This window comes from Panthera uncia, chromosome D2 (assembly GCF_023721935.1).
Source record: "Panthera uncia isolate 11264 chromosome D2, Puncia_PCG_1.0, whole genome shotgun sequence".
In the NCBI taxonomy this organism is placed as follows: Eukaryota; Metazoa; Chordata; class Mammalia; order Carnivora; family Felidae; genus Panthera; species Panthera uncia.
In genome coordinates, this window is record NC_064818.1 from 67,897,196 (window position 1) to 67,915,041 (window position 17,846).

A 17,846-nucleotide genomic window follows, 5' to 3' on the forward strand; every position below is an offset into this window, starting at 1 on the left:
GCCAGGACAGGCTGGGCGGTGCACTGGGTAGGGTTCTTCTAACCAGCTAGTTAATTAGAAGGATGCATTTTAAATGGCTGTTATCCCGTGTCATCTGGTCAGAGGGGATTGTTCGGTGTTGAGCTGAGGTGGATTGCCCATTCATGCTGCCTTTGCCGCCCCCGAACGAAGCCACATGTTAGCTGGTGTTCGCCAGCCTCTGAGCCCCCTTTGTGCTCATGGGGGACCTCGCCTAGTGCTTGGATGGCTGGAGGAGGCCGCCAGCCGGCCCCAGGCTCTGTGAGTGAATAGCAGCATCAACGTCTCATTTAAATAATGGTAGTACAGGGAATAGCTTTTAAATGGTTATCGTAAAACATATGATTAACGTCTGCAGACTGTTTACTTTTCCTCTGCGAACATTCTTTCAAGTGTGCAAATGGCTTGGTGTAGGGTCCAAGACCAGCTAATCTGTTTGGTTTTTGTAATAGAGAGAAAGCAATGTCTGCATGAAAATGTCACCCAGGGAGACTTAACTTACAGATTAAAAGCTTCCTGAATGAATTAAAAAAAAAAAAAATGGAATAGTTTTCATCCACGGACATGCAGCTTACTACCTTCAATAGCATTGTTCGTTTTCTTCCCACTCCTGCTGCATAGATCAAGTTCCTCTGTCGTAATGGCTTCTAGCGCTCTAGCTTTCCCCCGAATCGACAGCAGGATGTGCACCTGCGGCGTTCGTAAGCGTGCAGTGGGTCACGGGCCTCGGGATGTGCCCAGATGTGCCTCGAGAACCCTGTTAGCGCTCACGATGCAGCAGCACCTGGTCAGGCAGGGCCGATTCTCCCAGGTGCTTCTGCCCTCGAGAGAATTAGGTTCTAGAGTCGAGCCTGCCAGGTCTCCAGCATCCGCTGGTCCTTTCAGTTCAGATGCTACCCTGGAGAAGAGGCCGTGGCTCGTGGTGAGTTTCTCCCAGAGCTCATCCTCTAAGCTGAGGTCGGAGACATTCTAGGGGAGTTAACTTTTTTGAAAGAAGACAAGAGTAACCTTTCCAAAAGCCGTAACTTAAAAGGTATGTTAGAAACCTAGGGGAGTAACTCTCGTGCAGGCAAGTCATTAGAATTAAAAGGAGTGAAGGCACAAGTTGGGAGGGCAAAGAGAATTTATATGACTTGATCACCTACTATGTGCCAAGCCCGTCAGATTTGTTTTTTTAGTTTCAGTAATCAACACTGATCACATAAGGCAGAAATATGCAAGATGGCATTTTCTGAGTCTGCATTTACCCAGCGTACCCGTCCACCTAGAATGAGATAAACCAAGTTTTCAAGGTCGGGCGGGGAAAGATAATGAATGAAAGTTAGCCACAACTCTTAACAATCACAGTCCCGAAAAGACTCATGCTAGCGTTACGGAAGAGATGTGTCCGTCGTCCCTTCCCTGTTCCCATCCCCTGACAGTTTCTTTTTCCTTCTCTTCTCCTCTATACCTAAAATGCTGCTTCTTCTCTCAGGAATCCCACGGCCTCCGCACCCTCCAGATATATCTCCGTATTACCCACTATCGCCCGGCACCGTAGGACAAATCCCCCATCCGCTAGGATGGTTAGTACCACAGTAAGGAGTTCCATTTTTTTAATTCCCTTTTTGTTTCTTACATGGGCATGCTTATTATTTATTCCGTGCGTGTGTATGTGTGTGCGTGTGTTTCAGAAGACGGGTTGGTGAGGGAGGGCCGTGGTGGGATATGTCGCAAAGATGCTCCTTGAGGTGCCCTGTGGGGAAGCAGGTGAGTCAGTAGCCATTCAGATGGGTTTTGTAGGAGAAAGGTCATTGATACTTAGCATTCTGAACCCACAGTCCCCCAAAGACTCTAGGCTTCTCTCTGTGAACAAAGGTGCCCTTAAGGTACTTGGGGAATTGCAAAAGGCTCTGAGGGCTTCTATCAAAGGAAGCTGATCATGGCACTTCTACCGGTGGCAGCCCACAGTGGAGTCCTGTCATTCATTGGTTTGAGGCGGCACGAGAATGGGAACAGGCATAGCATGATTTTGAAATCCAGGGGTGAGAGTGGGGGGTTATCCTCTCAGAAACCCCTAAACCCCAACACCATCCCGACCTTTACTCCCAAGGCTGGCAATAGGAGTGGAAAGGTCTGTCTGTTGAGAAGTTCCAGTATCCAGCTAGGGTCTCCCTGGGGTTCTTGGTTCACCTGATTATGAGGGGCTGGGGTAGGGGGGGAGGGTCTGGAATCCCCACTCCAGCATGTGGGGCCTTCCTGAGTGTCAGCCGGGGTTCCTGGCGGCGTGCAGGTCTGCAAACTGCCTTTTACGATTGGTCTTCCTATCACCCAGTCTTGCTTTTATAGTACCATCCATTAACCTTCCTTAGACAACTTTTAAAAATGTGTGTTTCAAAACCAGAGTAGAAAGGCCTTTAATGCGTAGGCATACTGGGCGTGTGTGTGTGTGTGTGTGTGTGTGTGCACGTGATATCTGTTTCGTGATTGTGTTTTTGTGTATGTGTTTCTCCATGTTTCTCAGTGATCTCTACTCTAGAAAGCAAGGACAATTTGTTGTCTTAACCAGAATACCTCCTGGTAAAACTCTGAACTTTGGGTCTTGGGGAAGATGCCCTTTCGAAGTTCTGGTGTAGTTACCTCCCCCCCTCCTGCCCCCCCGCCCCAGTCTACCCTTTTTTCTCTAGTTGAACAGACCCTGCCCTGCTGTGTGAAAAGTAGCTTGTATGAGGTGGTAGCCATACGAAATACCAACCATGGCTGTACTTCCTGGTTATTTCTTTCTCCTTCATTTTGTTTGGTAGGGTAGACGCGGACGTGAGTTTGTGTCCCGGAAGATGGAGCCATTCCTCCAATAGTTCTCTGTCATCAGTTGCCCCGTTCCGCTGATGGGGAGATATTTGAAGCCTAGATAAAAAGGAATAGCCAACTCAGACAACCCTCTGTCAGAAAAAGTTGTGTGTCTTTCATGAGGATGCTATTTTGCATGTTGCTGTATTTTTTAATTATTGTAATGAGGTGTGATTGTCTATTGGTTACCCACAATTCTTCTTGGGGACTCTCCCCCCGGTAACTCTTGTCAACACTTGTTAATTTGACAAAAGGCTACAAATTAAGCTCTGTTAATTTAATGTTTTCTCACCGAGATCTAAATACCGAAAGAGGCCCAAAGCGCAACTGAAGTCCTTTGATTCACTGTACTTTATTTTGGTATAAATTTACATTCATTATTGTTTTCCTTTGGATGTGTAGCCCTCAATTAGTGTGATGGCTCCATTAAAGCAAGCGAGACTTCGCCTTTAATTATTACAACAAAACACCTAGTTTCAGCTTGGGGAGAGGGTCTCTATTGACATAAGCAGAGGTTATAAAATTTAATTAGCCATTCCTATCAGATTTATGGCATTCAAATTGTTCTGTGTTTCTTCCCTTTGATCCTTCCTGTACAATCCCCAAGATTTTTGTTCTGATCAAATGAGAATAAAGCTTACTGTGCAGAGAGAACTTTCCCTTTTTCTTCTTTTTCTTTCCCCCCTCCCCCCCTTGCTTGCACTCTCTTACTTTGTACCCCCCTCTTTATAGGCAAGGTCAGCCCGTGTACCCAATCACGACAGGAGGATTCCGTCACCCCTACCCCACAGCTCTGACTGTCAACGCCTCCATGTCTAGGTGAGTTCCAAGAACGGGCGCCTCCAACCAAGTCGACCATGGGTGACTTCTCGGAAAGTTCTCTAGCTAACCACCAGGCCATCCGGGGGCGGCTCCTTGGTGTAGTTCCAGTGGTGTAAGACGCAAAGGGCGCGTTAGGCTTTATTCCTAGAAAATACTGAGAAATTAATCTGGACTTGTAAGGTAGGTGATGTTGAAGCTTCGAGGTCGAATCTCGGACTCCATCAATTGAGCAGTTTTTCCTTAAGAATTTAAGAAGGCCAGAAGACATAGATAGGACCTGGCAGAACTTACGAAAGTGTCGTTCCTCTGTTGCCCCATGCTGGGTAAGAAAGGGAAGGGTGAGGGTAATTTTATTATTGTGTAAAGGACAGTTTGAGGAAGGGTGTGCCCTTTTCAAAATCCAGACTCTTCACTGTCCACAAGCAGGGACACCCCTGCCCAAACACAGCCCTCTCTAAAGCAACACTGTCGTGTAGAATTGTAAGGTGAGTCCCGTATGGAATTTTAAGATTTTAGTAGCCACAGTTTTTAAAAGGTTGAAGGGGGGGGGGGATTAAAAAAACCCCAGGTGAAATTCTTTCTAATGATGTATTTTGTTCAGCCTAATATTGTCAAAACATTATCATTTGGACATGTTATCACTGTAAAGGAGCTACTAAAGAGATGTTACATTCTGGTTTGTACTTCGTGTTTGAAATCTGATACGTGGTTTACACTGAACAGCACAACTCAATTTGGACCGGCCACGTTTCAAGTACTCAAAAGCCACGTGTGGCTGGTGCCTACCATATTGGCCTGTGTAGCTCTAAATTTTGGAAAGTTAAAAAAAAAAAAAAAAATCACGTGTGTGCAGAGCAAGAATTTGAAGAGAACCCATCAAATAACCAGCAAAGAATTCCTACACCCTGACAAAGGACAGAACGATGTTTACTCTCCTTAAGAAGGGACCATCTTCAACTTCTAATTCAAATATTGTGGCTTAACAACCTCCACACCGACTTCCCATACTTGGTATGAGATGTTTTGCCACGTTTACTTGGATATAAATGGTGAATTCTTCTGTTAAAAAAAAAGAAAAGTCGTGTGTGTGTGTGTGTGTGCATTCGTATCTCTTTAAGGCTATCCATATGTGTGTAACACACACACATATACCCACACATGTGTACCTAGATCTTTCTGATCCCCTGTTCTCCTTTTCCTCCCTCTAATTAATTCTGGCTAATTTTTCAGTGAGTGCGAGTTTATTTACAAACCGGTTGGCAGCAGTATGTTTAAGTAGTCACTAATTGCTCCTAATGATAGTTTTATTTTCTGTTCATCTGATTTTCAGTCAAGTTAATTAAATCGGTGGAGGTTTAGACTTTCCTGATGGGCTGCAACAAGTAATCCATTTTGATGATGGCCCATAATTAAATTAGCATGCATTGCATGGCAAGGATGCTGCCCTAGCGTCTTCCCCAGTCTCTGGAGTCAGCATGGGAACCCAAGGCCAGAGGAAGGGACTGGGGAGACAGGACAAGACAGCTCCTTTTCCTGCTTACAAGACCGTGATTTCCGGTGGGGGGGGGGGAGGGAGAGTAAGGATCACTTTCGTTTAAGAAAAACAGGCCGTAGAGCCCACCTAACATGTGTCATTACACCACGGAGATCACGTAATTTTAAAGATCCCACTTCCCAAGTGTGATAAACGATCTCCGTTTCAAAATCCACACCAGCATTGGTTAGGCGGGAAAATGCTTGTGTGTTCTCTTCTCCAGCGAGAGGAGGAAGGTTATATTCATTAAATAATGTCATCACAACCTTGCAAAAAGCATGGGAACGAATAGGGAGTCTCCCAGGAGGAGAACTGCTTCTGAGCGGCCCCTAATCCACAGCTCATCTTCCCGGCAAACCAGCGTTTACACCGCGCACCTGATTGTTTTTCATGTTTGTTTATTCGGTGCGTTCTAGAGGCTAAAAGCAGCGAAATAATCGGAGGATAGGGATTGGGGTTAAGCTTATCGATTGAATTATCATTAGGAGGTTAGTCGATGATTTAGAGGTGGGCAGGGGGGTGGAGGAAAGGAAGGAAACAGTGGGAGGAAAGGTTAGGGGCTCAAGGTGCAGGGGGGAGGCCGCCGATTCCCCAGGTAGGCCTTATGAAAGGTAGCTAGTTAAAAAGCGTATACAGCAAATTAAATACATTATTGTGGTAATGGGGCGACAGAAGTATAGGTCTATTATACTTATGGCAGTTATAGGAAATGTAGGCAGCTTGCCCTGTTCCAGAACACCCTTTGATATTCATTCTATTCAGCAGTGGGGCCAGGACTTCTCAGAATTAAGTGATGGGTCATTATACTTTAAACACCATGGAGAAGCCTAGATTGGCAATTAAACAGCTCTTGCTGACACTCACTTGTGCCACCCTGTGACCCCCTTTAGATTGAGATGTTGGAGCTCCGGGCCCTCAGCCCGCTAAATTGGTGCAAGGCTCTTCTCCTGACGAGAGCGGGCTCTGAAATCTGCCGGCTTCAAAGGGAGAGAGATCATGTATAAACCATAATGTGGGTGCACCGTGGCTCACAAAAAATAAGGCAGGAAGAGATGAAATGTTACAAGTGCAAGGGGGAAAATGAGAGAATAATGACAAACCTAATGCAACTCAAAGCAGGATTGTTGCACAGGAAAATGCATCCCACTGCTTGTGCATAAAATCAAGGCCGGCAGATGACATCCAGTTAACAGAAACGTGTCAACAGTGAAGTGAAGTGAGCGCGAGCAAGAGAGGAGCCCCTGAGACAGCCAGAAACAAAAATTAGTTGTCCTTAACAAGTTAAGGTTCATCATTATATTCTGGCTTGGAGCCATAAAAGCAGATGGGGGTATATAATGAGCTGCTTAGAATTTTTAGGGTGTTTATTGCATTTCATGAAATAGTTGTCTGCAGAAAGGAATTTCTTAAGCAAAGGTATGCATATAGATCCCCCCACCCCGCTACCCCACCGCCCCGTTTCTTTCTCCGCTATGCATTTTTCAGATATATGAGTATGTGTGTAGGCATGTGAACTTGGAAGCATTCGTTCCTCATGGCCGCGTCGGAAATTTTGCCCCACCCCAGAATGTGCTCGAACTGCGGTATCTGCCTGTGGTGTTTGCTGTGGATACACGCGCACACGCGCACACACACACAGTATTTTCTCTCTCTCCCTTCTCTCACCCTTTCTATCTCTCTCCCCACCCTCCCCCTTCTCTGTCTCTCTCCCTCTCTCCCCACCTCCTCTGTTTCTCTCTCTCTCCCTCTCTCCCCACCTCCTCTTTCTCTCTCTCTCTCTCTCTCTCTCTCATATGTCTGTACACATATTCTCATTCAGCAAGAAGAGAACATATGTATTTGAGGAATGTCAAGCCTTTAAAATTCACAGTAAAAGCTGCCACTCTACCCACCGCTTCACCCAAGGGCTTCCAAGAACACATGTTCTTAACTTATGTTTCCTCAGAGGCCCTTGCGCAGTGGGAAGGAACAGGGTGTAACATAGGAGCCCAAGTGCCTCCCGAGGGTTTGCTTTTCATTTTTTCACAGAAAGGGAATGGAGATTGTTTGGCTTTTTTGTTTCTCTCTCTCTCTCTCTCTCTCTCTCTCTCTCTCTCTCTCTCTGAGTTTTTCTCCCCCCCCCCTTTTTATACCCTAAAGGATCTACATGGTTCTTATTAAAAAATCATGTCATTGTTACCAAACTCTGGCACTGGCTTCAATTTGTAAAGGCAGTGGCAGGAGAGGGCCACATCAGGATAGAATTTCTGAGTCAAATATCCTCTGTGATTCTGAGCCCCTTCAAAAATCTACATCATTCACTGGCATCTTCTCTATTGATCGACGAAGATTCAGTTAGTACTTTAATGTTTTTGTTTTACCCTTTTGCAGATTAACATTTGCTGCATTATTTGGATTAAACAGAAACTGTGTTCATCTCCAGTCCACATATGAAAAGCCCCTTGTGAATTAGGATCCTCTTGAAATCCCATCTTGATAAACCCTTGTGAGCACTCCCAGTTGCCACCGCCATTGGCTGCCTAGAGAGCAGGTGTCCGTTCTCCGGACGGTGCGTGAACTGTTCTGGCTTGGATTTGTTAAGAAAGCATCAACTGCTTGACCCGGGTTCTCCTTCACCTGAATAGCACCCGGCTGGCTCACGTGTGTAATCTGCCTGGATTGGAGCCTGGAGGCAGCCATTTTGTTTTCATTCAGGGTTCTACCCCTTTGCCCCTCACCCTACTATTCTCTGTGGTAGTATTCTTTTAAAAAGGGTGGTTCTTGTAACCCAAGCATATCAGAAAATGTGAAAGCTGTTTGATCTAGTTGTTAGTTCACAGATGGGCCAAGATGAACATTTTACAGTTAGCACGTGGGGCGCCTGGGAGGCTCAGTCGGTTAAGCGTCCGACTTCGGCTCAGGTCACAATCTCGCGGTCCGTGAGTTCGAGCCCCACGTCGGGCTCTGTGCTGACGACTCGGAGCCTGGAGCCTGTTTCCGATTCTGTGTCTCCCTCTGTCTCTGACCCTCCCCCGTTCATGCTCTGTCTCCCAATGTCCCAAAAATAAATAAACATTGAAAAAAAAATTTTTTTAATTAGCTCTTTATGTTCTGGCTAGTCTATACTGTAGGGAAATGCCAGTTCAGGGCCTAGTGGGGATTTCAAAGAACTTTCTTAAAAATGGACAGTTTTAGAGGAGAAAACAACCTTTACGCATATATTTACAATTTTGATAGTCATTTGGAAGGGCTTTGAATGCATAGGCAGTCTATTAAGTAAAAGTAATTTAGGAATCCTAGAATTTTAGTGCGGGAAAGGGTATACAAATCAAAATTCAAAGCTTCATTTGTATGTGTGTATAAAATACAGATTTTTCTTTCTTTTTTTTTTGTTTGTTTGTTTTGCATCTTTCCCTAAGAGGATACAAGCTAATTATTTAAAATGTCTGTGACTTGGGGCACCTGGGTGGCTCAGTCGGTTAAGCGTCCGACTTCAGCTCAGGTCACGATCTTGCAGTCCGTGAGTTCGAGCCCCGCGTCGGGCTCTGGGCTGATGGCTCAGAGCCTGGAGCTTGCTTCCGATTCTGTGTCCCCCTCTCTCTCTGCCCCTCCCCCGTTCATGCTGTGTCTCTCTCTGTCTCAAAAATAAATAAACGTTAAAAAAAAAATTAAAATAAAAAAAAATAAATAAATAAAATGTCTGTGACTTACGATGAGAACCAGATGGGAAATATTTGGATTTTCCCCGTCTCTCTGCCTCACTTTCTCTCACTCCTGTCAAAACGATGGAGGCACATCGGCAAAAGAAAAAGAAAAATTTTATTGCACTCCATCCACAGAACGAGGCCCTAATGAGGCCTGCGCAGCATTGTCAAAAATGTGTGTATACTTCGACCACGTTAATATTTTATTTAGCTGTCAATATTCAACAATAGATTTCACCTTTCATTCTAGAGCTGATTAGGACTTAGGAGATTGTCTTCTTAGATGCCACTAATAATGCCTCAAAAAACAAGTACACGTGTGATTTCCAATAGGTAGTCTAAGCCTCCTTTTCTGCCCAAGTACATCCGTTATATTTGTCTTTCGCTAAAGATGTTAAAAATCATAATGTCTCTTGTCAGTAGCAATAATGAAGGGGAAGATTGGCTTTAATGACATTATGAGAATCATTATGTTTAATTTATCGCTAATTAATGCTGACAGGTTTCATATGCCTTGGGTTGCTTTCATGTGAGTGTTACGTGCTGGGTTTTTTTTTGTTTTTTTTTAATTATGTGTACACATCCCTCCCCATTCATTCATTTTGATTCTGACAATTTACACAGCTTCCTGTCTTCCAGGTTCCCTCCCCATATGGTCCCACCACATCACACTCTACACACGACCGGCATCCCCCACCCGGCCATAGTAACGCCAACCGTCAAACAGGAATCCTCCCAGAGTGACGTCGGCTCACTCCATAGCTCGTGAGTGTTGTTGATCTTTCGGCCGCTCTTTCCTTCCCCATCTTGTCTAGCCCATTTGTTGATGCGGTGGCCATTGGGTGGTAGCCCGGCCCATGGTTAGCCAATGGGGCGTGTGCCCCTGGGAAGCACCCGACTTGGGTGGCCTCTGGACTCTGAGAGAGCGCAGCGCTCACGGTTGGCACCAATGTGGGTGTGCTTGCGTGCTTGGGCGGCCTGGGGTTCGCAACCACGTCCCCGTCTCTCACCCACCACGGAACGCTGAGAGGCCTGGCCTGAGAGCACGAGAAACCCCCGTCGGGAGCGAATCGGCCACGCCGTGCCTTCCCCTCTGCCTTGGGAAAATTGTGTGTCTGAGACACTTGAGGAAGTAATTACGAAATCTCTCTCTTCCCCCCACACCCTCGCTAGGATGTTTTCGTTCCGTTTTCCAGGGTGGAGAAGACTAAAAGTGGAAGCGTGCTTCTCGTTCAGGACTGCTGGGTTTGGGCGTTGAGCAGACAGGGAGACGGGTTCTCTGCTGTGGAGGAAGTTGGGCCTTGCGATCGTTTATTGGGTTGTGTCTGTCTATTCTGTCTGTATCCAGAAAGCATCAGGACTCCAAAAAGGAAGAAGAAAAGAAGAAGCCCCACATAAAGAAACCTCTTAACGCGTTCATGTTGTATATGAAGGAAATGAGGGCCAAGGTCGTGGCCGAGTGCACGTTGAAAGAAAGTGCCGCCATCAACCAGATCCTGGGGCGAAGGGTAGGTGGTTCCCTCCCTGGGCAGAGGGGGACGAACGGACCGGGGCCTGGTGGGTAGCATGACACAGTGTCCCCGTCCCTTCAGTCACGTTCTGACTCCTTCATTGGTCTTCATGGAGTCAGGACCAGAAACCCACATTCGAAGGATCTTCTGAACGCCCTCCGCCTTCATCCTCCCCCAGCCCCAGAGAGAGCACAAACGAGAGAACGAGAGAGATGACCCATCGGGTTTCGTTTCAGCGCTCCCGTTAGTGCCAGGACCCTGCAGATCAGACCCGTTTCTCATCCCCGGCCGCGGTGTAGTTTGTGATGTTTTGCATGCCTCTCCCCACCTCTGTGTCCCCTCCAGTGGCACGCGCTGTCCAGAGAAGAGCAAGCAAAATACTACGAGCTGGCCCGGAAGGAGCGACAGCTTCACATGCAGCTGTACCCCGGCTGGTCTGCGCGGGATAACTATGTAGGTGTTCGTTTTTCTCGGAACTAGAGTCTGTGGAGACGGGTCGAGTGTTCATCTGCCCAAGGGGAACGCTCCCTGCCAACTTGAATCAGGCCTCAGAGCCCTCCAGTCTGCCCACTCCTGGGACCAGTAGCATCTTGCCCAAGCGCCAGAGCGGGGGGCGGGGGGGGGGGGGGGGGGTGTTGTCTTGGCTCCCAGTGTGGCTCCATCAGCGTGCCATAGTTCTTAAAGGAGGAGGGAGGAGACCAGGGTTCCGTTGTTCTAGCGTGGGACCCATGGGGCTGACTCGGGGCTGTCCACACCTTCTTGCCCAGGTCTTTGAAGAGACGTAGCCCTAGGATCTTCCTGACTGGGGCTTCTGTGCTTCTCAGCACCCCGGGGGCCTTACAGGGAAGACCAGGAGGTAGGGGTGGAGAGAGAGGGCTTAGTTCCCCACACGTCTTCCAACAGTCCCTTGGCCTTTAAGAGGGAAAAGCAAAAGTTGTCCGATGCCGTGGTGCGGTACAAGTTGAAAACCTAGTTTGTCCTGAGAGGAGCATGATGGGAGGATCCCTGAAAGCAGCCAAGGGTCGTCACCCTCTGGAGGGGTAGATGAAATGCCTCAGGGCCCAGGAAAGGTAGGAAGGGGGCTGTGCCGAGTGACGTGTCTTCCTGGGCTCAGTGCCGTCTTCGGGATTTGCCCAGTTTCCCCTCTTGGGTTTTGCAAAAACACTGTAGGATTGTTTCTACTTATCACCGGGGTTGTCATACCTGTGATTCCTGTTCTCTCAGAAACTGGCTCACCTCTGGAGACCTCTGTCCCCTCTCCCTGTTATCTCTTGATCCGCAGTTTCCCCAGTAGCGTCCTGGGTGGGCTCTCCTCTCTCAGTGGAGGAGATGTCTCTTATTTCGCCCCAGACGTTAACTCCACGGCATCAGGTTTTATAACGTGGTCTTGAACCGTCCACTCTTTGGGATGGGAAAGACAAGACTTGCCCGAATGCGAGCAGTGGTCCCTCCTCCGATTTCTTGTCAGTGGCGTGGAGCCACGGAGGATTCTTTCACTGGTCAGCGCTCCCGACCTAGCTCTCCCACAGACGATGTCCGTGGTGAAGACGCTCTCCGTATGTGGGTTGAGATCAGTTCAGTCGGTGTGGGTTGTGAAGGTAACTGCACACACAGCATCTGGGGACTCGGAGTTAAATCGGACGCGTGTACTCTCAAAGCCTACCTGCCATCAGGAAGCCACAGACATCCACGTGACTACGTGGGCCCCAAGTGGCCGCTATTTTCTGCTTGCTTTAGCTGTTTCTCCTACCTTTTGACACGTGCTCGCTGCCTGCTCTTCGAAGGGGGTGTGGAGAACACTGAATGTTGGGCTTGACCCCCACGTCTTCATCACTGCCCCCCCACCCACCTCCCTCTGAGCCCCCCTGCCCTTGGCTGGCAGCCCAAGACCGCTCCCCCTGGGAGCCGAATCCGTGCCGATGCCTCTCCCTGGAATGTCGGCCGTGGTCAGGGCCCTTGTCATTCACAGATGGTCACACACGGGGTCTTAACTGCTTGGGACCCTTTACATTTGTCCTCAGCCTGTGTGCCGTGGGGAAGCCTTTCTTCTGGAGCGGAAAGGAAGAGGAGGAGAAGGTTCGAGCTCACCCACAGGCTTGCTGCTCACCCCCACCTGACCTCGAGGTGGAGATTTACAGCCGCAGCCTCCACATGAGCGGCCGTCTCATTCCAGGACCCCTGTTCTCCTGGTTTCTTCCGGGGCAGAAGCTCTTAAGATTTCACCTCCAGCTTCTACCTGCTACAGACCCAATTCTTTGAGTGATCTAGGGTGTTGGCACAGAGACAGATTCTGTTCTGCTGTCGATATCGCTTCCCCAGCAGAGATGGGGGTCAGGGTAGGGCCTTCACGTACAGCTTTGCAGAACGCGCACTGCACAACCCTGCAGAGTGCCGTGTGCACTCTGGTCTACGTGCATGGTGCCCCCTGGAGTTGGGCAGGGGGCCACCTCCACAGAGATACAAGGCCAACTTTGGGATAGCTCCCAAAGAATGCTGCTGTTGACCTCCCTGGGAGTCAGTTAGACAGGTATTGCCCCGCGCTTTTCTTGAAGTGCTTTCTAGGTTTTAGAAGGTCCATCAGGCACTGCCAGTGACTTCAGCTCAGCTCCGTATTCAGAAGAGGTTTAGTGTAATAAGGGAAGCCTCTGACAGGACTTGAGAGACCGTTTCATTTTTAAAATTTTGTTTATTTATTTTGAGAGAGAGTGTGCGTGCAAGTTGGGGAGGGGCAGAGAGAGAGGGAGAGAGAGAGAATCTCTTTCAGCTGGGAGCTCAGAGCCCGATGTGGGGCTCAAACTCACAAACTGGGATCATGACCTGAGCTGGACACTCAACCGACTGAGCCACCCAGGTGCCCCAGACTTGAGAGAAAGTTTAAAGGTAGATGTAGATTTGGGGCTGAAAGAGCTTTATTTCTTGAATGGGGTACTGTGAGACTCCTGTCAACAATGGCTCCTTACACATGGCTGTGAACACACACACACACACACACACACACACACACACCCTCCTCCCTCCCTCCTGTGCCCCAGGAAACAGTCTGGAACAGAGGTCAGAGTCAAAGGTTTTATGGGTTTGACTGTGGTGGAACTTGTTAACCTGGGGAGTTGTCCTTAACTGACTTGACATAGAAGTTTCTATACGTTACTCTGGTCATTGTAAAGTCCAGAAAGTCCTGGAAAGCTTCCTGAGCCTCTTTCACGTTCCTGCTTGTCCAGTCAAGTGGTAACAGAAAGCTTTATATCACTCCTTAGCAAAAACAGGATTGAGGAAGACAGTCCCACGTGGGTCGTGGGACTGGGCACGTTCTGGGGCACGAGAGAAAACAGCGTGGTCCCGTAGTGCTCTCTAATGTGTAACCTAAACTGACAGCTTTCCATGGGCACAAGAGCCTCCGACCACCTTTCAGAATATATCCGGGATATTGGAAACGGGTGAGCGCTGTATTAACGGAGGTGACCGCGAAGCCCTTGGGTGTGTGGGTGCCAGCACCGCCCGGAGTTGCAATGCTTTCCTGTGCCTGCTGTTCACTCCCGGCTCCTAAATACACTGGAACTCGCCCCTCCTGCCTGTTCCTAGATAGCCAGGCGGCACTTTGCTGCTCCCCTGGGAGGGGCCCAGACACGAAGATGGGCTGTCGAGGCTCATGAGAAGGCCCCGTGAACTCCTCTTTTTTTTTAATTTTTTTTTAATATTTAAGCTGCTCATCAAGGAACATGAAATGTGTCACAGTGTTTCAAACTCCAGGCCAAGACAGACTTCCCGAATGGTACGTGCCCGGAGATCTGAGAGAACAGAGGGGCTTTCTCTGAGAGAGACACTGTGGCCCTGAGCCCGTGGATGAAGCAAAAACCACGGCGTCTGCACCCTGAGGTTCTAGGGCCTCCCGGGTTGCCAGGTTTACCCCTGTGACTCGTCTTTTCTCTTCCGGACTTGCCATCTACACCCCTTGAGCACTTTTGGGCAGAGGCAACATTTAGATATTCTGAAACAGACGGAAGTGTGGGGCCGTCCTTTTACTGGTGACGTTTCAGACGTACCGGGCCTCTGACTCCAACAGATAGATCTGATTCCAGATCTACGGAATTCCTCCCCGTTCCCGTGCCACAGCCACAGCCACAGCCACCAGCAGGCAGTAAAGGTCCCAGGCTGGAGACTGTGAATGATCCCATGTAACTGATCCCCTGTAATCAATGAAAACCCTTCCCCAGAGGGCACGGGATTAAATACGAAGGCAGCACAGCCCCGTAGGTTAAGCACTGTGGAACCCAGGCTGCCTGAAGTTCCCACCCTGGCACCGGCCTCGGCTAGTCGTGTGAGCTCAGGAAATTCACGTAACCCCTCTGTGCCTGAGTTTCCTTACCTATGAAATTGGAAGGGGGGCGCCTGGGCGGCTCAGTCGGTTGAGTGTCCGACTTCAACTCCAGTCATGATCTCACGGTTCATGGGTTTGGGCTTCGCATCGGGCTCTGCACTGTCAGCACAGAGCCTGGAGCCTGCTTCAGATCCCCATTCTCTCTCTCTCTCTCTCTCTCTCTCTCTCTCTCTCTCTCTCTCTCCTCTCTCTCTCTCTCCCTCTCCCTCTCTCCTCTCTCTCTCCCTCTTTCTCTTTCTCTGCCCCTCCCCTGCTTGCGCTCTCTTTCTCTCTCTCTCTCTTTCTCTCTCAAATAAGCGTTTTTTTCTGCCCCTCTCCTGCTTGCATTCTCTCTCTCAAAAATAAATAAGCATTAAAAAAAGAAGAAGAAAAAGAATTGGGGCACTCGGATGGCTCAGTCAGTTAAAGCCGACGGACTTCGGCTCAGGTCGTGATCTCACAGTTTATGGGTTCGAGCCCTGTGTCAGGCTCTGTGTTGACAGCTCAGAGCCTGGAGCCTGCTTCAGATTCTGTGTCTCCCTGTCTCTCTGCCCCTCCCCAGCTCATGCTCATGCTCATGCTCTGTCTCTCTCGCTCTCTCTGGAAAATAAATAAACATTAAAAAAAAATTTTAAAGAATTAAAATTGGGATGGTGCTGTAGTACCTGTTGTATAGGATGGCATGAGGCAAAAATGAGTCAATATGCATAGCGCATTTAGAATCATGCCCGGTACATAGTATGTGCTCAGTAAATGTTAGCTGCTATTACTAGTAAAGCCCCAATGAAAGCTTTTTTTTTTTTTTGATTGAGTATCAGGACCTCTTGGCTTTAATAAGGAGGAGATCTGCGTGGGGCAAGGGGGCTTTCTTAGCCCACATGGCCATCTCCACATTCATCTGTCCCTTGGCTGTGCGCTCTTGGGCCACTCCCAACCCTGTCCCTCCACACCTCCCTGAATCTTCCTTAATCCGTTCTTTTCTCCCCTGCTGTGGAATCAGATGCTCTGGGTCAGGTTTGAGGATGCACATAGGTAGGTGGGGAAAGAGGTCTTTCCCTCACCCTCTGCTGACCCCTCCTCTTCCCCTTCCGGGGCATGTGTGTCCCTCTAGGGGGTCAGAAGCCCTCTGGGCGCTGTGGGTGTGGATGGAGACAGCGCTGTGCTCCCCTCTTTCTGCCTGCCTTCCAGGGGAGCCCAGATGCCCTCTCCCGTCTGTTTCCTGAAATAATTGCTTGCATTTCATCTCTTCATCCAGGGGAAGAAGAAGAAGAGGAAAAGGGACAAGCAGCCAGGAGAGACCAATGGTAAGTTAGAACGAGGAGGAAGGAGGAAGGAGCGGTACTTACGAGGACCACTCTTTAACTTTAGGTTTCTCTCTGGGGGAGGCAGGAGAGACTCAAGGCCAGGAAGATGTGGGGGAACCCATCTTAGCCAGCCTTTTTTGTTTATGCATTTTAATTAATTGCTTCATGACTGCCCTTTTAAAGCTAGTAGCATTCATTGTTGCATGAAAAGCACATTGTAATTCTAGTGGAATGTGTTTTAAAGTAACTGCAGAGCCTGTAACAGGAGGGAGGTAGGCATGCCTGTGCGGGACGTATGCAGTCTGCTTATTTTGTGTATGTCTGTGTAGGGATGAGGAAGGGGCCGCGGGAGGAGGAAGGGGTGTGTGTGAGTGTTTGATATTAACTGGGCTGTTCCTGAATGTTCTGATGCATGCCTTTACAGTGGTAAATTGCACCCGATTTAAATTAAGGAGGTTTGTCATTCTCTAGAAGAAATTAGAAATACTGCATAGGCAATCTCAGAAGGTCCCCTTGGAGAAGGCCAGGCTTTTACAAACAACAACAACAATTTTGAAGGCTTTGTATAATTTGTTCTTTTTTTTCAGAACACAGCGAATGTTTCCTAAATCCTTGCCTTTCACTTCCTCCGATTACAGGTGCTAATGTCATTTTGAGTCATTAAAATAGTCGATAAACTGTTTTTTAATTTTTCTTGCCATTATAGTTTTATTAACATTAAACACGTATGACATTTGAACATCCTTTAAAATGACCATCTACACGGTTTCGTATGTTTCGGTAGATTTTTTTTTTTTTTCAGTTGCTTTTGTTGGTTTTTTTTTTTTTTTTTTTAATTTAATTTAACTTTTGCTTTGTTTATTTATTTATTTTCCCCATAACAGTTGTTTAAGCAGTGATGACAGTGACTTAGTGTTGAACTAACTGTGCAAATTGAATATGCAGTATTTCTTTAAAAGAGACTGGTTAAAACAAAAACAAAAACAAAACCAACCAAAATGGAAGGAATTCAGTAATAAACCTCCTTAATCTAATGGCATTTTCCGTTGCTCCCACTAAGTTTTCTCACGCAAGCATGCATTCGCAGTATGATTATTTTCTCCTTCGCTTTTTTTTTATTTTAGTTTTTTTCTTCCTTTTGCTTTTCTGCTCATAATTTGCAAACCCACTAGCATTTTACTGACTGTACCTGCTTAAAAGCTGCTATGAGCTTCTGACTAACCCTGAACAGCTCATTCACACTGCCTGTTCACCATCATTTGTTCTTCTGTTAATAGTAATGAAAATCGGTTTAAAAAAAAAAAAAAAAAAAGAATAAAAAACCATTTCAAAAGCTGCAATATCCCAGTACCACAACCCTTTTCTTTCTTTATTTCTTTCTGTTTTGTTTCGTTTTGTTCTGTTTTTATTTGTAGTTTTTTTTTTCTTTTAAACTGTTGTACTCTGAGAAGAGAAAAGCATGTTACAAACTTAATTCCCTCCTTCGCTTTATTTTCTTCTTTAAGAAAAACAAATTGAGAGAGAGCTAGAACCAAAAGAAAAAGAAAAAAAGAGAAAAAAAAGGAAAGCAGAACCAAAAGAGGAAAACTATTATTTAAAATTCAGTTTTTCAGTATCTAACTTCCCTTTATCCGTTCAAAACGAATCGGAGAGACAGTCCTTAAAGAAGGGATACTGCAGCTTTATTTGCAACAGCTAATGTCACCAGTTGAATAAGAATGTGATTTTTACCTTTTTTTTTTTTTTTTTCTAATTAAAGAAAGTTAAAAATCGAAAGTCGATATTTTGTAA

The 17,846-nt window shown here is 47.3% G+C and overlaps 1 protein-coding gene across 15 annotated transcripts in view; it reads left to right on the forward strand.

Annotated features, from left to right (window-relative positions):
- The window catches only part of TCF7L2 (transcription factor 7 like 2), a 176,059-nt gene that overhangs the window by 150,389 nt on the left and 7,824 nt on the right, over window positions 1-17,846 (forward strand). For 3 of the 15 annotated variants that reach the window (XM_049645770.1, XM_049645775.1, XM_049645779.1), the window contains 7 exons: window positions 1,493-1,595; window positions 3,580-3,666; window positions 9,511-9,651; window positions 10,235-10,394; window positions 10,743-10,850; window positions 16,007-16,055; window positions 16,643-16,693. In XM_049645770.1, coding sequence (XP_049501727.1) covers window positions 1,493-1,595; window positions 3,580-3,666; window positions 9,511-9,651; window positions 10,235-10,394; window positions 10,743-10,850; window positions 16,007-16,055; window positions 16,643-16,693 — 699 coding nt within the window. The remainder of the gene's footprint in view (window positions 1-1,492; window positions 1,596-3,579; window positions 3,667-9,510; window positions 9,652-10,234; window positions 10,395-10,742; window positions 10,851-16,006; window positions 16,056-16,642; window positions 16,694-17,846) is intronic. The other 12 variants (XM_049645773.1, XM_049645776.1, XM_049645782.1 and 9 more) reach the window with 6 other exon arrangements.